Source organism: Euleptes europaea, chromosome 6, assembly GCF_029931775.1.
Source record: "Euleptes europaea isolate rEulEur1 chromosome 6, rEulEur1.hap1, whole genome shotgun sequence".
In the NCBI taxonomy this organism is placed as follows: Eukaryota; Metazoa; Chordata; class Lepidosauria; order Squamata; family Sphaerodactylidae; genus Euleptes; species Euleptes europaea.
The window spans coordinates 97,828,857-97,856,734 of NC_079317.1; the positions used below are offsets into that span (position 1 = coordinate 97,828,857).

General features: G+C 44.8%; 1 protein-coding gene across 1 annotated transcript in view; it reads right to left on the reverse strand.

The window, feature by feature from the left end:
* LOC130479329 (ras-related and estrogen-regulated growth inhibitor-like) overlaps positions 1 to 27,878 on the reverse strand; it is a 48,670-nt gene that overhangs the window by 7,768 nt on the left and 13,024 nt on the right. The window contains exon 2 of the mRNA XM_056851716.1: positions 1,250 to 1,306. Coding sequence (XP_056707694.1) covers positions 1,250 to 1,306 — 57 coding nt within the window. The remainder of the gene's footprint in view (positions 1 to 1,249; positions 1,307 to 27,878) is intronic.

A 27,878-nucleotide genomic window follows, 5' to 3' on the forward strand; every position in this document is an offset into this window, starting at 1 on the left:
CACGCTGTAAAATCACAACTCCACACTAATCACTGGAAGTTATTCATAGATCAGAGGTTGTAGCGGGTTAATGACACACATTTACTCTTTTCTTCTCCATTACGAAGCCTGGCAACATGCCAAGTTTGAAATGTAACTAGATTCTACACAGGCCAGCTAGATTCTAAGTTATTTCCTTTTCCTTTTATCCTTTCCTTTTATCCCTTAGAAGCTCCTTGATCAATTGATCGTGAGCAGCATATACCTAGTGTTGGAGGGATATAAGGAGCTTCTAAGTTCTGTAATACAAATATCGCCAAAGTATAGTGTGAGAGGCTTGGGCTGGCTGGACTGCCTCAGAAAAAGACAACCACAGAACTGTAGCTAGGTGTGGCTGAGCAGGGCACTGGAGCAGAGAAGGGGGTGCTGCGCCCAACAGCTGGAGCCTCTTCCTGGGCAAAAGTCCTCTCCAGTCATCATAATAGAGGACTGGGAGCAAAACTGAGGGAAAGTAGGTCAGAATGTTGATTAGCCTAATTTTCCAGATGAACAGCAGAAGGAAATAAGCTTCACAAATAGAAGACCTCCAAACACTAGGCTAAATGAAAGATGTAGAATCATAGAGTTGGAAGGGGCCATACAGGCCATCTAATCCTCTGCTTAATGCATATAATGTATATAATGGCCAATTTTCCCAAAAGGAATGCGAATTAGAGGTGAAATAGGTATAAGTTGCCAACTTCTACGTGGGGCCTGGAGATCTCCCAGAACTACAACGGGTCTCCAGACTGAACAGAGTAGTTCTCCTGGGAAAAAATGGCTGCTTTGGAAGTTGGGCTATAGGGCATTACATTCCACAGAGGTCCCTCCCCTCCCCAAACCTGTCCCTCCCCAGGATCTAACCCCAAATCTCCAGGAATTTCCTAACCTGTAGTTGGAGCCCTATGTTGGCATTCTGGGTCACTGCAAAAGGCAGGATCTTCAGGTGATGAATAAGGTTATTTTCCAAAACAAGAAAGTCCATCTGAAACACAGCTAGACTGAAGCAATGAATAAGCTTCTGGAACCCTTTCTTGAATTTGCGAATTTGGTAAATAGGGGCAAGAAAGGATCTGAATAGTAAGTGGCTTTCCTTAATAAAATTCTATCATGCTCTAATTTTGTTAACATTTAGCTAATCAGAAGATCAATATTTTACACGAGAGTATGCTAATTTCACTTCTTCCTGCAAAAACACTTAAATACCTCTCTCCAAAAGACATCCACTTACCTAACGTAGGGTCATAATCACCGATAAATCGCTTGGTGATGAATCTCACTGTCAAAGCTTCGTTGGAAAAAAAGAAAAAATTGTGATTAGAAGAGTAAATCGGTACATACATATAATCATCATCATCTATATATTTGACAGCAAAGTCTGGCCCCCATCTGCGGACATCAAAATCAGCAAATCAAGGCCACACTGACACGAAATAGTTTTTTTGGGTTTTTTTGGGGTTTTTTTGCAAATTTGGAAGACCTCCTAGATTTGTAGAAAAATATGAAATGTTAAAAAAAATACAAACAGGTGTTTAAATTCCCCCCAGATTTCTCACATTGGGAGCTGGAGTAGGGCCTGGAAGCTGTGGCGGACCTGGCCGCATCTGCAGGGGAGCCCAGGAGCTCAGAAGCAGCTGCAGTGGTGGAGCCCAAGAACCAGCGATGACGATGGCAGAGCCCAGGAGTTGCCACCAGGCACAGTTGCGACAGATGCCAGGAGCCGCTCCAAGCCCAGCTGCAGTAGTGACAGATGCCAAGAGCCACTCCGGGCTCAGCTGCAGTGGCAGCTGATGCTGGGAGCCATTGTGGGCGTGGAGTGGCTCCCAGATGTCATTGTCACTGCAGCTGGGCTCCAAGGTGAGTGGTGGGGCCTGGAATCATGCCAGACGGCAATGGGGGGAAGATTGGATTCCCCCCCCCCGCGTGTTGCACGGGCTCCGCATTTGTATATTCTAATAGTGAAGTCAGCAAAACCTGTGGATACTTAAATCTAGTGATTGAAGCTGTGAATGGACAAGACAGATCTTTCCACAAACCTGAAAAATGCCCCAGATTTGCAGAAAAATCTGAAAACTAAAAAAGAATACATGGAGGAACTAAAAAAATCCCAAAATGATAAAAGGAACACCTGTAACTTTAACAAATGGAAACCCTCAGTGGCAGTTACTAGGCAACCACAGCATTCTAGGCTTGGTTTTTGTCAGTAAAAGGCAGGGGGAAAGGGCAGGTTGACTTGATACCACCTGACCTCCCTCAAAAGTCACCACCTGGGTGACTTGATACCACCTGACTGCATGACTCACCTAGGCCTGGCTGCTTGCTACTGTTCAACAGAACACACCCTTTTAAAGCTAGTGTGGCATAGCAGTTAGAGCTTCAGAGTAGGGTCTAGGAGACTCAGGTTTAAATCACCAGTCTGCCATTAAAGCACACTAGTGATGTGCCCATCATGATCTTTCAGCCTAACCTACTTCACAGGGTTGCTGTGCAGATAAAAAGGAGAAGAGAATAATGTAACCTGCTTTGGTCCCCACCGTAAAGAAAGTTGGGGTATTAATGAAGTAAATAGATAAATAATAAATATAGCTGAAGATGGGAGGCAGATAAAGACAGGTTGGTGAATGGCTGAGAAGGAGAGAATGAGGCAAGGAAAGGGGAGAGAATATGAGAGTTGCCAGAATGAGGGAAAGGTGAAATAATGGGGGGGGGGGGGGGAAGGAGGAATACAGAAGGAAATGATGTGCCCCCCACAAGTCCTTGAGGGCTACCTGCCATGCATTTGGCCTGGCCCAGTGCCTGGCACCACACAACTATGCCACAGTTTTCCTAGGTAGAGGCTGGCATGGAGGGGGAATCTGAAGACAGAGGGGCAGATAACTAAAATTTGGCTGTTGGGTGGGAAGGAGAAAAGCAAGAGAAAAAGAGAGGCTGTGGGGGCTTTCAGGGAAGGGAAAGAGGAAAATGTGGGGGAGGGGGAAATGAGGTGCCCTCCCACTAGTCCTTGATGGATCCCACTTGTATATTCTAATAGCCAAGTTGGCCATATCTGAGGATACTTAAATCCGGTGACTGGAGCTGTGAACAGGCAACGCAGATCTTTCTTCAAAACTGGAAAACACCCCAGGTTTGCAGAAAAATGTGAAATCTTCTAATAAATACATTGGGGGGGGATTAACAACCCCAAAATGATAAAAGTAATGCTTGAAGCTTTAAAAAGAGTCTCTTGGTGGCTGTTGATAGGTAACCACGAAATTCTAGGCTTGCTTTCTCTGAGTAAAAGGCAGGGGGAGGCTGAAGGGAGGTTTGCAGGGCCGTTTTGGCCTTTAAGGGAGGACTCATTGGAGGGAAAGTTGAAGACAGAGTGGCAGATAAATGTAGGTTGGCTGTTGGGTGGGAAGAAGAGAAGGAAGCAGGAAAAGAGGAGTGCCTATGCGGGCTTTCAGGAAAAGGAAAGAGGAAATAATGGGGGAGGGGGACATAAGGTCCCTCCCTCGAGTCCTTGCAGGTTCCCACTTGTAGTTTAATTATTCTCAAACAATAGGACAAGATCGACGGGGGGAGACAGTCTTATGGGCAAGTCATCAGACTTTTGACAGTAGGTTATGGGGACAACAGAACAAAAAGGGCATAAAAGAATCCAGGTTATGGGTTAGGCTCAACAAACGTGTTTTAAATCCAGTACTCTGCACCAAAGGTCACAAAGTACTACTTTGATCCAATTTCTTCTGTCCGCAATTAGCATGCACCACATCCTAGTGAAAAGAAATATTTGATGGGCTGTGGAAATGACTGTTGCGGAATTCTGAAAATGAAATTTGCACACTGCAAAATACCCCCTTTAACAATTTTTCATTCCCTTTGAGGAAGGGTGTAGAAGTTTTTGCAAGGGAGTAGGTCTTGGGGGGAGGGGGTTAGGAAACTCATCCCCGATCCTGAGGCAACTGTCTAAGCCAGTGATCTTTTATTGACAGATTAGTGTGATGGGGATGCACATTCATGCACAGATCCCATAAAAATGAATGTGGTGCAGACAGATGTGACCTCAGTGTTTGCATATGAATCCAGATGCATGTTCAAGTGCAGACATTATCCATCTACACAACATTATTTTAATGGGATATGTGCTCAGACATGCATGTCCAGCCACATTCCTGCCCTGCTAGTCATCCCTATGTTTGACATTCAAGGTGTGGGTTTTGTCCTTTAAAGCCCTACATGGTTTGGACTGGGGCATCTTCTCCCATCCGTCTTCTCCCATATGTTCCTGCCCAAGAATTTACCAGTAGATCACAGGAAGTGGCTGTGTTCATGCTGTGAAGAAGTCATTGTACGTAGAACAGAGTAATGATGACTGCAAGCAGGTATTAAAAATTTGAGAAAGAGTAGAAGGTAAGGATTTTTGCAAGTATTTTCTGACACCCCGAAGCAGTAACATTTACAGCAAAGATTGAACCTCAGAAAAATTTGGTGTGGCACTAGAACCGACACTTATTTGCTAGAAGACTCATTCCATAAATTTGTAGCAATCTGAGCCACATTAACTCAACAGAATATCAGTAGTGTAAACTTACAAATTAACCGATTAGCTTTGGGACGCACATTAAAATCCCATTCTTGTTCTAATAACTGGAGCTCCATGGCTGTAGATTCACCATCACTAATAGATCAGAAGTGCTATTATGTCATAAGAGTGGTAAAACAGTATCCTCTCCGCTATGTAAACAGCATGATTAAATCTTATGATAGGGTATTTGTTATGATCTAAATTCCTTATCTCCTTAAATCATACTGAATATGCATCTATGTGCACAACCAAAACCTACATACTCTACACTGGGATGTCACTGTATTCTAACAAGGCCAACTACCTAATGACATATTCCTCATCCCTGCATCTCCATGCCAAGAATGCTGTACCTGTTGAACGGATCTCTGTCGTATGCCCTTTTCAGGAAGATGCATGTGTGAAAAATCACAACTTGCATCAACATTTGTCACTTCAAGAAAAAGGCTATTTTTAAATTGGTACTTTTGAGATACTAATGCATGGCAGTTTTGTTAAAACACTGAAGTCAAACAAGTGATACCCATATGAAAAATGAGATTGCATTCAAGCTTTTGGACTTTTCACCCAGGTCTGACGTTTAAGCCATATAACTTTATTATGAATTGGGAGAAATAGTACAACTTCAGAAAATGAATATCTGAATCAGTTTTAAGGGAAGGAGAGTTGTCCTCATGAGTCAGATCATGCCCAGATCAAGTGCCACAAACCAGGATGCAAAAATAATCATGAACTCCCTCCTATACCCATAAAAGCCAAAACAGGGAAACTTGAAATCAACTGGTGAGGAGGGTGACAGAGACGTGCAGAAAGTATCAGATTACTTTAGACCATACATTTTCTCTCTGTCTCTTTTTTGTACCATCAAGTCACAGCTGACTTATGGCAACCATGAAGGCAAGAAACATTTGGAGGTAGTTTGCCATTGCCTGCCTCCACACCACAACTTTGGCTTTCTTTGCAGGTTGTCCATCCAAATACTAACCAGGGCCAACTCTGCTTAGCTTCTGAGATCTGACGAGATCAGGCTAGCGTGGGGCCAGAATATTAATAGACTGTTCATCGTGAGAAGCAGAATAGTTTGTTCTCTGAATTGCAGATGAAGTGTGGAATGTCAGGAACAGAAAAGAATGCATGACTATGTGAATGTTACTAAGGAAGGTGTACGGGGGCTGGCAGTGTAGTTAAATACAAAGCCCCCACATCCCTTATTTTGGCAATGGGCTAAACTACATTCTAGCTTTCCCAAAGAAATAACACATAGAATCACAGATTTCCCAGCCTATATTTCAAATTGTGTATGTAAAGATTAATATTTAGTAGTGTTTTTAGTGCATTTCTGATTGTATGGAGGGAGGAAAACAACCCCACAAAATGGCAAATAACTAGATGCAGAAAGCAAGCAAGCAAATGCTTATGAAGATAAGTATTTATCGCCTAGCTGTTCTTACCCTTCTGACATTACAAAGATGCATGTTTCCAGTCTTCTTCTGCGAGGCTCCCTGCACACTTTTAGAAAACTAAAATATGTAAGTCTACTCAGCTCCGAAGCAGCAAACACGCAGTAGGCACACATAATGTCAGGGTGAGAAAAGAGGACAAGTCTAAGCCTGCAATGCAAATCTGGCAAACCTCCCAAAATGAAGGTTGAAGATGAATATTTAGAGCAATAAAGAGAATTAGCAAAATAATGCAGGAAACTGCTTGAAATGGTTTCTTGCAGCATGTCTCTTCCCCACTAGCCAGATGCCTTTAACAACATATATGCCACACACAATGTACATTTCAGTTCTGCCTGGGAATCTGTACCCATCCCTTTGGGAAGAACAGGAGGAGATATTTTGGTCTGACCCTGATACTAGTCCCTGTGGGAGTTCGGCTTGTTTCCTGGTAAACAATAGAGGAGCAGAGTATGAAAACTGCTGCTCTTCTTTTCATTATAATAGCTGAGTAGCCCAGAGGGAACAAACATGAAATCATCGGACTAAGATCTTTAGTGTGCTACTTTTGGGGTTGTTTCTTTGCTTGATTAAATAAAGCAACTGAGAACCCCTACTAGAGACAGGGAAGGGAAAGTATTTTTTTTTCTTGTGGGATACCTTTGTCGACAGCTTGAATTCATTTTGTCCCACTCAATTTTGGATTTAGCCAGGGCCAGGGCTCCTCTTGAAACGTAATTTGGAGTGATCGGTCCCTTAGCAAGCTGGGGCTGTCTATTCTTCCCTCTCTTATCGTGGAAAAGTACTGACTTGAACCGCATCTTCCAGCACATTGACCCTGCACAAAGAAGCCTTTAAACTCCAAGGTAAAGCCAGAAAAGACTTTTCTCAAAGGGAAGCTCCCCGGGTGAAACCTAACTCTTTCGAGAGGCTGCTGAGTGAAACACCAATGCACCGTGAATTGAGTGTGAGTTTCTTCAGAGATTTGCTACACAAATGGCAGGTGTCAAATTATATCAATACATGGAATGCCATGTCAATTACTAGACTCTTTCCAGTGCAGAGGAGAAGCTGGATTGCTTAGCGTGGTGTAGTGGTTAAGAGCGGTGGTTTGGAGTGGTGGAGTCTGATCTGGAGAACCGGGTTTGATTCCCCACTCCTCCACATGAGTGGCGGAGGCTAATCTGGTGAACTGGATTTGTTTCCCCACTCCTACACACGAAGCCAGCTGGGTGACCTTGGGCAAGTCACATTCTCTCAGCCTCACCTACCTCACAGGGTGTCTGTTGTGGGGAGGGGAAGGGAAAGGTGATTGTAAGCCAGTTTGAGTTTCCCTTAAGTGGTAGAGAAAGTCGGCATATAAAAACCAACTCTTCTTCTTCTTCTTCTTCGGCACTAGCTTATGAATGCTCTGGTCAGCATTTTTCATTTTGCATTTATGGGCTGGTTTCTGGAGTAATTCCTGTGGATGACTAATAGGGTTGCCAGGTCCCTCTTCACCACCGGTGGGAGGTTTTTGGGGCGGAGCCTGAGGAGGGCAGGGTTTGGGGAGGTGAGGGACTTCAATGCTATAGAGTCCCATTGCCAAAGCGGCCATTTTCTCCAGGTGAACTGATCTCTATCTGCTGGGACATCAATTGTAATAGCAGATCTCCACCTAGTACCTGGCGGTTGGCAACTCTAGGTCACCCACCCAATTGTCTTGAAGCAATCCTGTGCGGTAAATTATTAACTTCCCTCCTGTACATTGTTCCTTAACCTTTAAGCCATTACCACCTCTCAAATACAAATTATTTTTTCGTACTCTTCCTATTTATTAATTAGAATTTTTATGTACCTCCTTTTCTACCAACCAAAGCAGCTCTAGGTAGCTTATGTGTGTAAGGGCTATCAAGCCACAATAGACTTATGGCAATCCCAGCAAGGGGTTTTCAAGGCAAGTGAGAAGCAGAGAGTACCCCAAGTTTACAGAACTGTCTGTTTTGGGTGTGGCTCTGATCCATGGATTTAGATATCCACAGACGGGGGCCACACTTGAGAAATAGATAGATAGATAAAGTTAAGTATCACTGCCCTGGTATGACAAGAAGATGAGTGAGAAAATGCACAAAAAGTTCCACATATTCAAGCATGATGGGATGCAGAGAGGAAATGAAGAATGATCAGAGTACAGCCGAATGCACTGCAGAATCCAGTTGCAGGGTTGTCAGGTCCCTCTTTGCCACCAGAGGGAGGTTTTGGGGGCGGAGCCTGAGGAGGGCAGGGTTTGGGGAGGGACTTCAATGCCATAGAGCCCAATTGCCAAAGCAGCCATTTTCTCCAGGTGAACTGATCTCTATCGGCTGGAGATCAGTTGTTATAGCAGGAGATCTTCTGCTATTGCCTGGAGGTTGGCAACCCTATCCATTTGCCTTCTCTTTAATTTTAAGAGAATGTTGGCCTCAATTACCAAATATTTTTGAATCTAAAATGAAAATGGCTCGTTTTGTTTACTGTTAACAACTATATCTCAAGAGCCTGATTATTGAGTTCAAAACTGCGTACAGATGTAGTTTATAAAACCCCTCTGCCTAATGCCTTACCACACTACCAAAAGGTTCTCTTTAAGGCAGGAGTGTCAAACATAAGGCCCAGGGGCCAGATTCGGCCCCTTGAGAGCTCTTATCCGACCCAAAGCCAGCCAAGGCAGCTACCCTCCCTACTCTCGATCTGGGCTGGCGAGTCATGGCCTGGCCAGTCCAAGTGACATTTATGTCATATCTGCCCCTCGCAACCATTGAGTTTGATCCCCCTGCTTGAAGGAGTTGTCAAAGTTCTTCGTAATGAGGGAAAGACCTCTTACTGAATAAGCAACCAACAGTGGTTATACTGAAACACAAATGGAAACTGTAAGCAATTATACTGACAAAGTATCAGTTGTAACAGCTAGTGTGATGTGATACCATAGATCACTGGTTCCCAACCAGGGGTCTGTGGACCTCCAGGGGTCTGCGAGAACTAAATTAAGGTCCGCGAAAGAAAGTTATAAACCCTTAATAAATTAATATTTTCAATTAAAAGTTCTCTATTATAAAAATATATATATTCAAATATTATTCTAAGTTTAATGTTTAACTAACAGTTATGATTAAAGTTTATTTTAAAATTATGGGAATTTTTATTTTGAACCTTGGGGTCCCTGCACCGAACTAAAAAGTCCTAGTGGTCCCTGGTCAAAAAAAGGTTGGGAACCACTGCCATAGATCCTAAATCTTATGAAATTATAAAGTCCCAGTACATAGATATCTGGGGCTAGTTGAATGCTGTATCAGTCTCCAGTTTTAGCCTTGTTTTGCAACCACTGATGGCTTGAGAGCAGGTGCTAAATATGTTGTCCATTCGCATGATAACCATGACCCACCATGCAGAAAGAAATGGTTCTACTGTAAGCAGAAATGGTGACAATGCATATCTAGAGAATACAAGACTAGAGGTGTAAGTAACTTTGTTGGGCTCCCCTTCCTGACTGCATTCCTAGACACCCAGGTTTTTACAAAACCTGAAGCATTTGTTCTCATTTGGCAGCATGTGTGGAGATGTCAGGGTTTGGTCACATGCCAGGCAGAAGAGCATCCTTGTTAATTCTGACTGCAAACATTCTGTATATGTAACAAATTGCCATTCAAAGAAGTATTCAAAATGGCTCCTTGGAACATATGTTTCTTTCTTGGCAATGGAAATAAAAGTCATAAATGTAAATTATACTTACACAAAATAAGCATCGAGACAGTCAGAAGAACTGTTTTTATGCCCCCCTCTCTTTTATAAATAGTCAAGTGTAATTATATAGTCATTTTTAAAACAGACAGTAATTTTCATATGATATGCTTTGTCTGGGCAGTTATAGCCACCAGGAGTCTTGTTATACCCAGCACAACTCATTCTTCTAACAGAAAAGAGAAAAAGTAAACACACTGCCTTGACCAAATGGTCATTTACAGCCAGACATAATACAATGGGCCAGATTATTAAAGCATGACTTAGTGTTCCAAATGCACATACTGAGTACAAACCATTCAGCCAGAGGCAAGAGGAGCAGACAGGGCTACTATCCAGGGTTCAGAGATTAAAGGAAGTAGGTGGTTTTGGCAGAGACCAAGAGGGAGAAGAAGATGGGTGGGCTCCTGTTTGTGCAAGAGGGTTGTGGTTAAGGGCTAGACTAAGTATGAACTCTGTTTGTGTCTATCATTTAGGGAATAACTTTAGAAAGAAGATTCCCATAATGAAAGAGCTTTGGGAATTATGCTGTGTTCGTTACTGGTCCAAGAACAACAATAGCTCCTGGAAACTCAGATGAGAAAATTCAGACTGACATACATGAACATTTTAAAGTCTGGGTGTTACCTCGTCTTGCTTGGCTTCTGGGCCTGATTTTTTTCCGGCTGTCCAAATATGCACGAGCTTAATGGCCAGTGCCCTGACCTGGATAGCACCAGGCTAGCCTGATCTCGTCAGATCTCAGAAGCTAAGCAGGGTCAGCCCTGGTTAGTATTTGGATGGGAGACCTCCAAGGAACATTAGAGTCGTGTCACTGAGGCAGGCAATGGCAAACCACTGAACAGTTGCCGTGGGACCGCCATAAGTCAGCTGTGACTTGATGGCAGTAAAAAAAAAAGTCAAACGGTTACAGTCATTATATGCTACCACTGACTATCTACAGCAGGGGTACTAGGTAGGACTGGATGGGACTGGTATGTTGTCTCCCTTGTCAAAATTGCAGTTATAATAGCCTCTAGAAATGCCTTCTCTCTCTCTCCCCCAAATAGTACATAGCAGCGGCAATAACATATGAGCATTGCTAGTGTGTGGCAGAAAACAGTAAGTTAATAAATATAAGCCCCAGAATTATACATATTTATAACAAAGAAACCTTCAAGATCTCAAAATAGCATCTCAGCTGACAAATGAAAGGTGATGTAGGAGTGGTGAAGGAATTTCCAGCGCATGCAGGAAGTCTTAAGGTCTCTACAGGGTGTGACTACCAGAAGAAGATTCTCCAAATAGGGTTATACAGGGGTGGGGAACCTCCGGCATGGGAGGTTTTGCCTTGGATTTGCCACTCTCCAGATGCACATTTTCCCATCCACATTCTCAAAACTCATCAATAAGTCCCCATGCAGAGTTTTGAGAATTTGGAGGGGGGGAAATGTGCATCTGGAGAGCGGCAAATCCAAGGCAAAACCTCCCCTGCATGAATGGCCAGAGACAGAAAAAGCCTTCCCGCTTTTTCCAAACACACACACACGCCCCCCCCCGCCTCCTCCCCCCTCAGCAGAGAAGTGCGGGGGCCCAGAACAGCCCACAGCGCACGGGGCACCGGGAGACCCTTCCCTTCCCACGGAGGCTCGGCGTCCTGCCCCACTGACAGCTGCCCTCTCCCAGCCTCTTTCTGTCTCCCTCCGTACTTTTCTTTCCCTACTTTTCTTTCTTTTTCTCCCTTGCTCCATTTCTTTCTCTCTCTCCCTCTCTCCCTTCTTTCCCTCTTTCCGGTGGCTTCTCCAGCACCCTCAGGTGGAGGGGCATGCAGTCCTATTCCACCTTTGAACTGCCCACAAGCCACCCTCCAAACACCTTTCCATTTGTCTTGATATGTAGAGAGAAAACAGTAAGGAACTAGGGTTGCCAATCTCCAGGTACTAGCTGGAGATCTGCTATTACAAGTGATCCCCAGCCAACAGAGATCAGTTTCCCTGGATAAAATGGCCACTTTGGTAATTGGAGTCTATGGCACTGAAGTCCCTCCCCAAACCCCATCCTCCTCAGGCGCCTCCCAAAAAACCTCCCATTCATGGTGAAGAGGAACTTGGCAACCCTAGCCCCCCCCCCCCGCCACCCGCTGGGAGATAAATGTCCGGTATGGCCCCCGATTGATGTTATAAATATGGAAATGGCCCTTGGCAGGAAAAAGGTTCCCCACCCCTGTGAAGGCACTTCACACACACAATAATTGTTTTCAGCAACCAAGCAAAACACAGAAAGATAGAAAAGCTATGAAATTTTCAATAATCCTGAATGACCCAGCAAGTAGGGGCTGTGGCTCAGTTTGTACAGCATTTGCTTGGGATGCAGGTGGTCCCAGGTTCAATCGCCAGCATCTCCAGTTAAAGGGACTAGGCAATTAGGTGATGTGAAAGACCTCAGCCTGAGACCCTGGAGAGCTGCTGCCAGTCTGAGTAGACAATACTGACTTTGATGGACCAAGGGTCTAATTCAGTATAAGGCAGCTTCATGTGTTCACATATGAATGAATGTTGCCCATGAAAACAGCTGTAATCTTTACTGTCCTTCAGTTTTGCAGTTAGAGGCCCAGGCTCAGCAAGCACATACTTTAATATAATCCTCTCCCTGGATAAGAAATGAGCAGTCATGGGTTCATAACTGAATAAAGTGGTGCTAAAATGGCAAACGGGGAGTTGTTAAAAATCAGAGCATAAAAGAACATACATTATGTTTTTAATTCGCACATACTGCAGTTTTCAGAAAAAGTAATATTAGATATTGGTTTGCACAGGACAGCCGGTATTTCTTGTTAAGAGTGAGACATTAATTTCATCACTAGCTGTAGTCTTTGAAACAGGTGTGTGTGGGGGGGAGAGACTAATGCAGCAACCCCCACTGAAATCCATGGACCGTGTAGGCACACACACATTTGCTCTCACAGCAACACCTGCAGTATTTTTCCTCGTGGAAATCTCCCTCCTTCTTGGAAGCTTCATAATTGAAAAAGTACAGGCCTGGGCCACAAGCCAATGCACAGTTAATTATGTTGAAGCAGCCCACAGTAAACATGAAAAGTGTGAGGGGAAGACCTGCACTGCCAAAAAACAGGGGGCACACGCCAGGGAATGGCCACCTCTGTCTCCCCATTAAGTGTCCCCAGTTGCTTAGGGACATGTGGTTTTCATTCTCACTGCATGTGTGAGTGGAACTATTTGCATATGGGAGTGGAACTATTACCTATTTAGGCTTTACTGGAGAAAGTTATGGCTCCAGGGACAACATCTGGATTTAGAGGTTTTGAAATTAATGTTTCTCCTCACTAAATCCGAAGCGCAGAACAGAGCTCTTGCCAAAACTTGAAACTCAAAATATTGGCTTGGGATCCACACTAGCATTTCTGTGGGAGCAAGTCCTTGTGCCTGTGGAGCACGATTCTTCCACTCCCCTCTTCTCATGGTAGACCAATATGCACCCCCCCCATTGTATCCTTGCAAAATTTAATTTATTTGTAACATTTAACTCTGTGTTGCCCTCCAATGACTAGCAATAAAAACATTTGTCAGGGATGCTCTAGGGTGATCCTGCATTAAGCAGGGGGTTGGACTAGACGGCCTGCATGGCCCCTTCCATCTCTATGATTCTACGATTTCTAAAATAACAGAAAAATATCATCACAAAAAAATGGAACTGTTACGAGTACAAGCATTTAAAATCACAGCGCTTTCCCTGAAAGTGTGAAGCAGCAGGGTTTAATTAGGCCTTCTGGGAATGTCTGAGTAGAAGAACTGTGATGGAGAAGGCCCTGCCAGATCTCCTGGAATTACAATTGACCTCCAGACCCCAAAGATCAGTTCCCCTGGAGAAAACAGCTGCTTTGGAGGAGGTGGACTCTCTGACATGATATCCGGCTCAGGTCTCCCCCCTTCCCAAACTCTGCCCTTCCAAGGCTCCACCCCCAAACCTCCAGGAATTTCCCAACCCAGAATTGGCAGCCCTACTCCACCTACTCATTGGCTTCACCTCACTGCATACAGAACATGTCTTCAACAGCCAGTCTTAATAGAGGAAGAGGTTCATAAGGAAGAACATATCCCTTCATGATAGCTGGGCTCAGGCCACATAGGGCTTTAAAGACACCAGCAAGCTACTTGATTTGAGCCCCAGAACAAAATGGCTGTGGTGGCAGGTAGTAGAACCTTATATGTGGAACCTAAAAATAGGTCACAGATAATTTATTCACTTTTATTCCACCTCTCCTCCAAATAATTCACATTTGATCCTTATAACAGCCTGTGAGGTAGTTTCTCTCTTTTAGAGAATGATTGGCTCAAGGTTGGCCAGTGCAACTCATGGCAAGCAGGGATCTGAACCTGGGTCTCCCCAGGGCTAGTCCAATACTCTAACTACTACACATACTGCCTCTCACCATAACTCAGTCAAGGAGCAGAAAATGCCTAGCATCAGGTATATGCACCAAAGTGATACCTTCCTCCACTGCCAACAAAGAGCAGTGCCAATGGAAACCTGGTATGGGATCCGAGCATAGGTAGATCAAGAGCCTCCAACCTCCTCACATGCACCAGTAACATTACCATGCCTTTCTGAATAATTCCATTTGGAATGGTAAAAACAGTGTTGCACTTACCTGTAACTGTTGTTCATCGAGTGTCTTCGTGCAGTCACACATGGGATCTGCGCAGGCGCAGGCCAACCACGGAGATATTAAAAGCTTCTATAAAGCCTCAGCTCTTCAGAGCCCTCCTCCCCCCAGTCGTTAGAGTGACCAACTGCCCAATTGCCACTCTACGGGGGGGGGGAATGCTCTCCCTCCAGTTCTCCAACCTGCCACCGTGGGGACAGCAAAATTAATAGCCAACAGATAAAAAGATCCCCACAGCGGGGTCAGAGGGAGGGATGTGTGACTGCACGAAGACACTCGATGAACAACAGTTACAGGTAAGGGCAACACTGTTTTTCATCGTCGTGTCTTCTGTGCAGTCCCACATGGGAGAATAATAAGCTCGTGTACACAGGTGGAGGGTGTGGGATCATTTAATGTACAATTGATTGCAACACTGCTTTCCCCACTACAGCCTCCCTGTTGGAATCAACATCCATGGCATAATGTCTTACAAATGTAGATGGACGGGACCATGTCGCCGCCCTGCTGTCATGGGCCCTGCCTTGGGAGCTGAGGACTCGGAGGACTCTGAAGCTGAAGTGGAGGAACAGGTTGCCTCTGGGCCCTTAGTACCTCCATTGCAGTCAGTAGTACAGGAGCCTGAAACAACTCAGCAGGAATCACAGCTAGGCAGAGAGATGGAACAAGGGCAGACAGAAGCTACTCTTCCCCCAACCCCTGCAGTGGAAGCTGAAATGGAAGCCCTCCAAGCTTACCTGAACCTGATAGGTAGAAGGAGAAGTGCTCACTTGGAGAGGCTAAGCAGACAGAGAACTGGTGCTGAGTTGTTTCAGGATGAAGCCTAGCTTGGAAGTGCACTGACTGATAAAGGCAGTGCAGGCGTGCTTTCACTTTGCGGAAGCAACCGTGCAGTTTCTCTGTGTTCCTGCTACCGCTCATGATTGATCTTTCCGGCCGTTGACTTCTGCCTGCTTTGATGACGCCTCTGACTTCTGACCTTGGTAGATAGCATAATCTTTGTCGCCTGCTCCGAAAGGGGCTAGATACCTCCTGCACATCTGAGGACTGCGGGCACCGCCCAGCCCTTGGCCTACGCCGGCACACCTGCATATGTCCTGGATACTGACCCTAGAAGAAAATGCAGCAGAAGCGGCTTGGGCTCTAGTTGAGTGGGCCTTACCAATTAATGGACAGGCCACATCCGTATTTTGATATGCAATCCTAACTGCTGACACAATCCACCTAGAGATTGATTGTATCGGTGCTCCCTTGCCCTTATTAGGACCCTTAAAACAAACAAACAAATTATCATGTAATCTAAATCCCGCAGTAAGATTCACATAAAACAATAAAGCTCTGCGTACATCCACCGTGTGGAGAGTTTTCTCTGTCTCCGATTGTGGTTGAGGAAAAAACACAGGGAGCACTATGTCCTGTGACAAATGAAAAGTTGAGACCACCTTAGGCAGGAAGTCCATACTGGGCCATAGTACTACCTTGTCCGGGTGAAACTTCGTAAAAGGAGGGTCACACCGAAGGGCGGAAATGTCACTCACTCTCCTGGCCGACGTAATTGCGAGCAAGAAAGAAGTCTTGTATGAAAGATATGACAAATCACACGTGGCCATAGACTCAAACGGATCCTTCATCAACCCAGATAGCACTAGTGACAGACTCCATTGAGGAGTGGGTGGAGAAACAGGGGGATACATATTATTCAGCCCCTTGAGAAACCTCTTAGAATAAGGATTTGAAAACAAAGATTTAGAATCCACACTAAAATGGAAGGACGAAATAGCCACCAAATAAACTTTAATTGAGGGATTAGACAAATCTGCATCTTTTAAATGCAACAGGAACTCAAAAACCTGCGATAAAGAACAGGATTCAGGAATAAAACCCTTCTCAGCACACCACCCAGAAAACCTGCGCCATTTTGCTGCATAGGACTTTCTGGTGGAGAGTTTCCTAGAAGAGAGTAACACATCCGCCACCCTTTCTGACCACGGAATTAGGGCTTGATCCTCCACGCCGCCAAGGGTCGGTTCAGTATGTTGTGATACCTCATCAGGCCCCGCATTAACAGGTCCTCGTGAAGAGGGAATAAGATCACGTTCCCCTTGGCCAGAGCCATCATTGTCGGGAACCAGGGTCGGCGAGCCCAGTAAGGGGCTATGAGAATGCAGTCTGTTCTCTCCGCCCTCACCTTGATGACCACTCTGCTCAACAGGGGGAAGGGGGGGAATATGTAGAACATTGCACCCTTCCAAGGAAGCTGGAATGCGTCGCCCAATGATCGGTACCCTACCCCTGCCCTTGTGCAGAATTCTGAACATACTGCATTGTCTGGGGTAGCAAACAGGTCTACTTGTGGTGTGCCCCACATCTGAAAAATCTGATCTAGGTAAACAGTATTTAGTTGCCACTCGTGATGTGTAGTAGATTGCCTGCTTAATGCATCTGCCACCACATTGGCTTTCCCGGCAATATGGATGGGTATTAGAACAGTGCCATGTGCTATAGCCCATTTCCACGTGTGCATGGCTTCCGCACACAGGCACAACAATCCTGCTCCTCCTTGTTTTGCGATATAATACTTCGCGACCATATTGTCGGTGGCCACCTGTACGACCCGATCCGCAACGATGCCTGAAAAAGAGAGCAAAGCGTACCTGATTGCCCTCAACTCCAGGAAATTTATATGCATCCTGGATTCACCAGAAGACCATAACCCATTGGCTGAAAAACCCTCACAGGACGCTCCCCAACCCGAAAGGGAAGCGTCAGTGGTTAAGAAAACCTGGGGCTGCCTACTTCCAAAAGACATCCCCTGTGACAAATTGCTTTCAGAGTCCCACCACTGTAGGGAACGAATGACCTTCCTTGGTATGGAAAATTTCTTCGACTGCTTGTGTAGTGATGGTCTAAAATGTGTTAGGACCAACCTTGGAGGGTCCTCATGTGCAACCTAGCATGGTAAACCACCGCTGTTGTAGATGCCATTAGCCCCAGCAACTTCTGGATATGAATGGCTCTCTGGAATCTATTGGCCTGGAATGCACGAACCATTTTCCGTATGGCTGCCACTCTCTTTACTGGTAGAAAACCTTTTCCAGTTATAGAATCCAATCTAACCCCAATAAATTCCATATCTTGCGCTGCTTTCAACTTTGATTTTTTATAATTGACCACCAGCCCAAATTCTTCCAATGTGTATAATGCAAACCCAATTTGTCTAGCCAAAATTTCAGCTGAACTTGCCACAAACAACCAGTCATCCAAGTACGGGTAGACTGTGCAGCCATTGAGTACCAAATGAGCCGCCACCACCGCCATGCACTTGGAAAAAACTCGTGGTGATGTCGCTAATCCAAACGGCAGAACATTGAACTGATAGTGCATACCGTCAGACACAAACCGCAGAAATCTCCTGCACTCGTTGTGAATTGAAATATGGAAATATGCGTCCTTGAGGTCAAGGACGCAAAACCAAACATTGTGCTCTAGTAACTGCAAGACATCCGAAATTGATATCATCCTGAATTTCTTCACCCTTAGGTATTTATTCAGACCCCTTAAATCAAGAATGGGCTTCTTTCTTCCATCTTTCTTATCCACAAGGAAATAACGTGAATAATACCCACCCCCCATTTCATGCTTTGACAGTACCGAAATAGCATCCTTATTTAGTAGTCCCGTCACCTCCTCTTGCAGCACCTGGGAAAACTCTGTAGGCACATGTGGGGGTGGGAACCTTGGAGGCAATGATTTAAATTCCAAAAAGTAACCGCACTTAAGAACCCACAGATCATCAGATACAGCTTGCCAATGGGGCAAGAAACAAGATAAACGGTTCTCAAAAACCACCTGTAATTCTAGTCATGCGTACTTAGCCTTCCCCCCCCCCCGTGATTAGGGGAGGAATGGCCTCCTCTCTTTCCCCTAAATCTAGGTGGAAACCTCCTGTCCTGCTGCGTAATATTATAGGAGTTACGAAACTGATTTTGTGGCTGCGTCTGACCCTGGTAACGGTAAGACCTATTGTAAGGTTGCCCGTGCCTGGGAAAATACCTCGGTTTAAAGGTTGAAGCTGGTGTGGACGTAATCCCCAGCGATTTTGAACTGGACTTAGTCTTTCGAAGTCTGTCCAAGAACAAGTCAGTCTCCTCACTGAACAGACTGGACCCCTCAAATGGGAGATCCTCAATTCTCATTTTCGTGTCGTAAAGCAATGCTGAAGCTCTCAACCAGGAATGCCTTCTGAGAGCAACAGATGTCGCCATCACTTTACTTGTGCTATCCACCACCTGCCTACAGGCAGTAAGCTGACACCTACCCATAGCCTGGCCCTCAGATTATAAAACTCTGGCCAGAGGTCTCTTATCCTCATCCATAAATTCAATGTAATTAGTCAATTTATCCCACAGGAAAAACTGGTAGCTGCTCATGACCGCTAAAAAATTCGAAATCTTTGCTGACTGGACCATAGCAGTATAGATTTTCCTGCCAGTTATATCTAATTTTCTGCCCTCCTTATCCTGGGGCGCTGATTGAGAACTTGCATGGAATCTCCCTGGGAGGACCTCCACTATCATGGAGTTAGGAGTTGGATGGTGAGATATAAACTCACACCCTTCCTGGTTAACCCATTACATCGAGTCGACCTTTCGAACCACAGTAGAACCTGATGCGGGTCTAGCCCAGTTTGCCTGAATCATGTCAAGGATACTTTTCACAAATGGCAGGGCAATTAGCCCATTGTCAGCTGTGCCCAAAATATCAGAAACCACGTCAACAGGGTCAGTGGTTGTCAGTTTGTAATCAATGTTTAACGCTTTAGCCATACGCTGAACGTGTTCAACAAATGACCTCACGTTATCTGAAGGGCTAGTGACACCTAAGTCATCAATAATATCGTCTGGTGTGATCAAAGACACATCATCTGATCCATTGTCAGAATCTGCGTGGCCCCAGTCAGAATCTGAGAGTATAATCTCCGGAAACCTCACATCTCCCTTAGGCATTGTAACCCTCTTAGCTGCAGCAGATGCCTGGTCAGAATGTTGACGTCGAGGCGAGCATGCTCCTCTTAAAGGGCCAGTGACCCTGTCTGAACCATGCCGTCTATGTAATGCCGGTAGGGAGAAAAAGGGAGAAAAAGACCTCCCATGCACGTAATAACATGGGGAGCGGGAGTAATGCCTTCCCCGTGACTGCGAGGGTGATCTCGACGGCAATGAGGCAATCAGTGTTAGAGATCATTGGTGCCGACGACCCTCACAGGGAGGTGACCGACGCCTAGGGGAGACCCGCCGGTGCCGGGCGAAGGTCAGTTCCCTTGGTGATCGACTCGGACTGGGCGGAGAATCTCTTCAGGGCGGATTTGCCTGACGACGTGGCGAGCGACTGCACCCCCTGGACGCAACGCTAGCTCTGGAGCTCGGTGCCGGGGAAATCTGCATCAGCTGTTTCGACGGCAAGTCCTGACACCGAACCTCCGGGACCGCAGAGGTTGTGCCCCTTCTATCGGCGTCATGCGGAGATCGACGCTGCTTGGGAGACTGGGGCCGGACCTGCTCAGGCGGCAGCGCAGGCGGCGTATCGGGGGCCGTCGATTTTGACTTCTTCCCCTTTCCATTACTGCTCTCACCTGCTCTCTTCTTAGACTTGGAAGGAGCAGGGAGCGAAGCCGACCTCTCACAAACCACCTTTGATGCCGGATTGGAAACCGGGACAGACATCACAGAGGCCGAATCTCCAGCGGTTGATAAGGTAATTTGTGGTTCCAAACATTTATTCCACAGGGCAGCTTTCAACTTGGTAGCTCTGTCCTGAATCGCCCGGGATGTCATTTGAGCACAGGATTTACAAGACGTTGTATTGTGCCCTTCTCCCAGGCATAGAATACACTCCGAATGTGTATCCCTTTTTGCCATTTTCGTTTTACATTTCAGGCATTTCTTGAACAGAGCTCCTGGGTTTTTATCTTTATTTTTACTCACTATTACCTCAGGATCACAACAACTCTTAACCCCTGAGGTAATCTTATAAGAGCCGAAGCAAGAAGAATCCTCTCTTCGCGGCGGCAGAAAGAGAACTGGAGGGAGAGCGTTCCCCCCCCCCCCGTAGGGTGGCAGTTGGGCAGTTGGTCACTCTAACGACCGGGGGGAGGGGAGCGCTCTGAAGAGCTGAGGCTTTATAGAAGCTTTTAATATCTCCGTGGTTGGCCTGCGCCTGCGCAGATCCCATGCGTGACTGCACGAAGACACGACGATGAACCTAGTATGTTCATGCTGGTTTGTCAGAGGAATCAGGACAACAAAAGGAAAGTAGAATCTGAGGAAATGGATGTCAGGCTTCATTTGTATAAAGTTTCTAGAAATAGCTATGAAATGACAGCACATGGAGAGCCATGCCATAGGTGAATAAAGCTAGATTATTAACAACAGCCCTGTAGCCTATAATTACCTACATCTTTATGGACTTGACTGGTAGACGCCAAGATAGTGGAACAAATCAATCGGGAGTTCTGGAAAGTGCCTGCTTCCATAGCAGGAACTGGGCAGGCTCCCAGAGTTAAAGTGCATGGGACTATATTAAGAAGGGAACCCAATTAAACTGATTAAAAATTCAAGAAAAACAACAGAAGTTATCATTACAAAGAAGGGGCGGAGGACACAGGCGTGTGGGTTGATGCTGATGTCAAACACATTCACCCCGTTTTGTATTCCAATTCTTGCAGAGATCAGGATTTAAAAGGCATTTCTGTTTATTTTGGAGGTAAACAGTCAAAGAAAAAGGGGCACTGTGTTACGGTGGTTTGAGTCCTATCTGAGAGGCCAGTCCTAGAAGGTGCTGCTGGGGGGTTCTTGCTTTACCCCATGGCCATTGGCCCGTGGCGGGGTTTGATCTTATCCACCATGCTATTTAATATCTACGTGAAGCCACTGGGAGAGGTTATCAGGAGGTTTGGGCTGCGGTGTCACCAATATGTGGATGATATCCAGCTAATGGGCTGGATGAGAGCGGACAAGTTGAAACTTAATCCTGACAAGACAGAAGTGTTCTGAGTTAGTAGAAATGCAGACCAGAGACTTGAGATCTCCCCTGTCTTGAATGGGGTTACACTCCCCTTGAAAAGTCCGTTTCTCAGTTGGGAATGCTGCTCAGCTAGGGTTGCCAGGTCCCTCTTCGCCACCTGTGAGAGGTTTTGAAGGAGGAGCCTGAGGATGACGGGGCTTGGGGGGGGGACTCAGATGCCATAGAGTCCAATTGCCAAAGGAGCCATTTTCTTCAGGTGAACTGATCTCTATCAGCTGGAGATCAGTTGTAATAGCAGGAGATCTCCAGCTAGTACTTGGAGGTTAGGCAACAAAAGAAAATCAGCACGGTGGCCAATAATGAGTAGTGAACAATGAACAAAGTAGTAGGACTAGGTACATACAACTTGTATAATATAAATGTCACCAATGCAGGACAACGCTGCAGCCATGCATAGAAATACAGTCCAATATCAAAAACAATCTTAAAGCACTATTGTGCTCAACAATACAAAATACAAATGATAGTACTGCACAGTCCAACTGTCAAGGACAATATGACACTGTGTGTCAAGAAACAGTTTGGTGTGCAGAGTAGAATACAAAGTTCATATGCAAGGTGGAACACGAAAAGGAATGGCCCGCTTCTAAGTCCTTCTCGAGCCTTCTTCATCAGTCGCTGGGTATGAGATTAACAACCGCTCCTTATGTGCATTCTTTTATGGAGCCGACTGTTCCACAATGCCTACAGGCACTCAATGCCCAGAACTAGAACAAAGCATACAACAATATAATAATCTATTCTTCAATGCCATAGAGTACAATCACCAAAGTGGCCATTTTCTCCAGGTGAACTGATCTCTGTCAGCTGGAGATCAGTTGTAATAGCTGCCATTCTCTTACGTTTCTTAACTCTGGCACAGGTTTTGTTCTTCATAGTACCTGGAGGTTGGCAACCCTATGCTCGACACAGCAGTCACCTTAGAAAATGAGGTCGCTGCTGTGGTTTGGCGTGCTTTAGCCCAACTTCAGCTGGTGTGCCAGATGCACCTGTTCCTGGCTCACCATGATCCATGCCATAATTACATATAGATTGGATAATTGGAATGTGCTGTACTTGGGGCTACCCTTCAAGAGTGTTTGGAGGCAGCAGTGAGTGCAGAATGCTGCGGCTAGACTGTTGGCCAGGGCCAGTTACCAGGATCATGTGACCTCAATCCTATAGCAATTACTCATTCATTCATTCATTCATTCATTCATTCAAACCTTTATTGGCATAGATCTCCCAAGTACATCAATCAGTCATTAAAATACAGTATATAAATGATAAAATATCAATAAAATAGTTAAAATCTGTAATTCTTAAAGTGCTATGTCATTCATTTAATAGGGCTTATCTCTGTGGAGGAGCTTGGTGCAGCACTCCTAGAGAGGTTTCCAGGAATCTTGCTGACATCGGTGTTATATGCACATCCCTGTCCCTTAATAGGTAGCGCTCTAAGCCCACATTTGTTTGGGCTAGACTATCCTTGAGTAATGGTAGCAGAAATTTATCTTGCAGGAGCGCATGAAAGTGGCAGTGTAACAGGATGTGGGCTACTGATTCGGGTTGTCTCTTTGTACAAACACAGAGTCTCTCTTCATAAGGAGTTTTAGTGTATCTGCCTCTAGTCATAGCTGTCGGGAGTAGGTTTAAGCGGACCGGCATAAACTGGCGTCTTAGCATTGGAGAGGTCAAATTTGAGAAATAGTCTGGTAGCTTGTCTCGAACCAGGTAAATGCCAAAATACAATGGTGAACATGTTCTTACAGCATTACTCTGTCTTCCAATCCATTCTCAAGCCCAATTCAAGGGGCTGTTTTTGAATTGGGCTTGAGTACTGCCTGCTGGCCCAGACAGAGCAGACATTATGGTGAGTTGTATTTCTATTTACATTATAGTCTATTTAAATTATATGTAAATTTGCAACTATGAGTTTAAATTAGCATAGGCGAATTTTGTCCTCTTTTTTCCACATTTGTCCTCTTTTTTAATGGCTTGTGTCCTCTTTTTGGTCATTTGTAGATAGCCACCGTGTAATGCAATTGTATAGATTGCTTATTTTTACTTCTTTCAGCCTGTACCTAAGAGTTCAGAAGCAGTGACCAAACTGTAAAAACATTTTTTTAATCTTAAAAGAGAAATCATACCTGCATGTCTCGTGCACACTTTTATAAAGAAAATGTTCTTAGGAAGTCTCATTATTAGGTCAGTCAAGTGTTCTTGGGGTTGCTAAGTCTGCAGCTTGGAGATTCCCAAAACCTTATGCTGAACTGGGAGACAAGACAGGGGTGTTTTTTTTTTGGAGAGTGCTAGAGCATCCCCGTCAAGATGCTGGTGCTTCCCTCTCCCTGCCAGCCAGGAAAACACTGGCCAATTTGTGAGTGCTGGCTGCCAGGACCAGTTGCACTCTGGCATACCTGCAAGGACTTATGGGGGGAACTTCACTTTCCCTTGTATCTCTTCCACACACTGTTTCCTCTTTCTGTCCTCCTGGCTGCCCCCATATCCTCTCCTTTCCCTGCTTCCTTTGCTCCTTCCCACTTATCACCCTCCTACCTTTTATCTGCCTCCCATCTCCAGCTACATTTATTATTTATTTACTCATGTGAACCCCTCCTTTCTTCTCAATGGGGACCCAAAGCAGCTTACATCATTCTCCTCTCTTCCATTTTATCCTCACAACAATCCTGTGTGGTAGGTTAATCTGATGGTGTATGTGACTGGCTCAAAATCACCCAGTGAGATCCTACAGCAGTGCAGGGATTCAAAGCTGGGTCTCTCCGATCCTAGCCAGACATTCCATCAATTACACTGGCTTTCATGGGGGTAGCAAGCAGCCTGGGCTGGGTGAGTCATGCAAGGTATGTGGTAGCAAGTCAGCCTAAGGTTGCTGGTGGGCCTGACCCCACTGAGTCCTCCATCAAAGGCCAAAACAGCTCAGGAAAAGGCCCCTCCCCATCCTCTTGCCTTTTCCTTTCCTTTCCTTTTTCCTTTCCTTTTATCCCTTAGAAGCTCCTTGATCAATTGATCTTGAGCAGCATATATCTAGTGTTGGAGGGACATAAGGACTGAAACAAATCTTGCCACTGACAATGTAGCCTTGGGGTCCCTATCGCTTAGTAAAAAAGGCATTATGTCAGTCACAGAGGCACTGGATTTGTATATTAAAAGGGGGGAAATACAGTGTGATCGAAGTTCCTCGCAAAGCGGCCTTCCAAAAGGGCATGGGCTAATGAGTCAATAGAGCCAGAAGAGCAAGGGCAGATCCTGTCTGAGTATGGTATATTCAGAATTCTGCCCTGCATTACCATAGAAGGGTTAGCATTCAATGTAGCCAAGCAAAAAGCTCTACAGAGACGAGGAGTTGTCAGATAATATGTATAGGCAGGCAGACCACGTGGAGGGGGTATTCCAAAGAACTGGGATGAACAGACACGACGAGCACGAAAAGTAGTGCTGTTATAATCGAGCTCTTTAATGCGCTTTTTAATTTTGGTAAAAGCTTCAGTTTTCCCAAGATCTAATAACATCCTGCGAGAAGCCCAACAACGCCAGTTTCTCATCTAAGATTTTTTGCCATGAGGATTTAAAAGGGTCATGCTTCAGAGAAGCTAGGAACCCCTCAGTGCTAAAGCACAGTTTAAGGTGTAGTTTAAGGTGGCCAACCACGCCCTAGCTTCAAGTGACATTTGGCCAAACTCGGAACGAAGAGTAAAGCCAGCAACACATCGAGGGGCATTTAGGAGTTTTCGTAGGAACTGAAGCAGTGGACGATCTATAGATTCATTGATGACTGTTATCCAGATGGCAACACCAAAGAGGATAATTGGGGTAATTTTCAGGATAAAAACCTGAATAGCCCCCGGAATATATTTGCCACCTTTGGTGTGACAATAGCACCAACCCCAGGTTGACAATAGCACCAACCCCAGGTTTAATTTTGTTGGACACTGCTTTTTGATGGGCATTCCAATTTAGGTTATGGGAAAACAGAATGCCAAGGTAAACAAACTCCTTGACTTGGTCAACCTCAAAGCCATCTAATAACAAGCAAAAAAGAGGCATTTTTCTCCTCTTAGTGAAGATCATAATCTTAGATTTATGATGGTTTATTTTAAGACCTTGCCTTTTCCTGACAGAAGCCAAGGGTTGAATACTGCTGTGGTTGCCTAGGAATGGCCACTGAGGGCATCCTTTTCTTAAAGCTACAGGAGCTCCTTTTATCATTGGGGGTGGGGTTAGCCCACTAATTTTGTTTAAGACTTCAGATTTTTCTGCAAACCTGGGGTTTTTTCTCACATTTATAGAAAGATCTGTCTTGTCTGTTCGTGGCTCCAGTCTCTGGATTTAAGTATCCACAGATTTTGCCACATTAAGAATTAGACATATTGATTTGTGGAAATACGCAGCTGAAGCTTTTCATGGCATGGACGTAAAGAACATCAACTGTGAAAGAATATCACATCAGATTTCTATTAAAGTGAAAAGGGTTTTCTCCCCAGGAAGTTGGTAGCCCTAATTCAATCTCTCCATTCTCTAAGCACCCTAAACAATGGAGAAACTAAACATACTTTTGCTAACTGTAGCCAAAGAACGCCAGCATACAAGTATTGAAGGAGTGTGCGCTTACGTACATATGTGCCATCAAGTCACAATGGATTTATGGCAACCCAAGCAAGGGGCCTTCAAGGCAAATAAGAAGTAGGGGTGATTTCTCATTGCCTTCCTCTGCACAGTCCTCCTTGGTGGTCTCCCATCCAAGCACTGACCCTGCTTAGCTTCCAAGATCTGACTGTCAGTGAAATACCAGGTCATATTGAATTCTTCTTACAATTTTAATAACTATTACTATTGAATCCTATCAATGCTACAGCTTCAGTTTTCAAAGATAACTTCTGAATAGAACCCTCCATCTCAAAAATGACTGTTTTTAAAGGGAACGGCTGCTATTATGTGAAGATTTTGAAGTACAGGAGACCTTCAACCAGCTGAATTACGCACACAGCTTTAAACTTATTGATCAGAATAATTATTTTTTAAATATTGTTTTAAATTTTTTAACCTTTGATCTAATCTACAAATGGACTCCCATGGTAGCTTATACTAGCAAAACATGGAGAAAAACATTAATACAATCAAGAGTCATCTAACAGCAGGTTGTTTTTATATCTTGGGGCTTCCAGAAGGAAATGTTCACCAATTGATCATGAGCGGAAAACCTCACCATCTGGTAAAAAAGCAGCAGAAATGAACATCAGAACTGGGCCTCGATCACAACCAGAGAAGGGAGCTAGGGAAACGCACCTTTTCCCTATCATGGCTTCTGGATGAGCCAAGTCCATGCTCCACCTAGAACTATATAGTGATTGCTTATTATCAAGCCCTGAAAAACTGCAGTCTGCCTCAGACTGCCACTGCAAGAATTGGGATTATGACAGCTGGGGTTTTTAAAAAAAATAATACAAGCCACCACTGATAGGGTTCCCAGGTCCCTCTTCGCCATTGGCAGGAGGTTTTGGAGGCGGAGCTTGAGGAGGGCGGGGTTTGGGGAGGGACTTCAATGCCATAGGGTCCAATTGACAAAGCAGCCACTTTCTCCAGGTGAACTGATCTCTATGGGTTAGATATCAGTTGTAATAGCAGATCTCCAGCTAGCACCTGGAGGTTGGCAACCCTAACCACTGAAAGGTGGGAGCAGTTTTTAGAGTGCATGCTATGCTCACAGAAGATCTAGCCTCAGCAACATTTCCAGTTAAAAGAGACTCAAGTAGCTGATATAGGAACAGACCGCTGCCTAAGCGCTTGAAAAGCCCCTGAACACGTTAACTATATGTAGCTAAAATAATTATTAATCTAAATGTTTATGATAAGTTTTATCTTAAAAACCTTTTAAGTAATTGACAATAAAACAAATAAAAATGTAGTCAACGAAACATTTATTTGACTGTACCTGACTGACATAACCATTAAAACCTACAGCAGTTCAGCACTATGCCAGATTTGGCTGCTGACCTGAAAGCCACTATTTTCCAACAAAAGAACATCAGTGGGAGACTCCAGAGTGAAACCGCTTAATTAGAATCCATTTGATTGTAATAACCAGGTTTGTAATAACCAGGTTGAAACCAAAATGATACTTCTAATCTACTATATTAAAAATGTAAAATAGCTTAATTAGGGGGAACTGAATGGTCCCTGTCCTCATACTGTATTCTTTTCAGATTTATATAAAAACAGGGTTGCCAACACGCCTGGAGAAAAATGACTAATACAGGCTTTATGTGTAATATATGGACCAAGTGAGACTCTTGAAACTTAGAGTGGGAGCAAAGTATATGGTTTTGGAAAGTAGCGAGGGCGACTTGCTTATGGA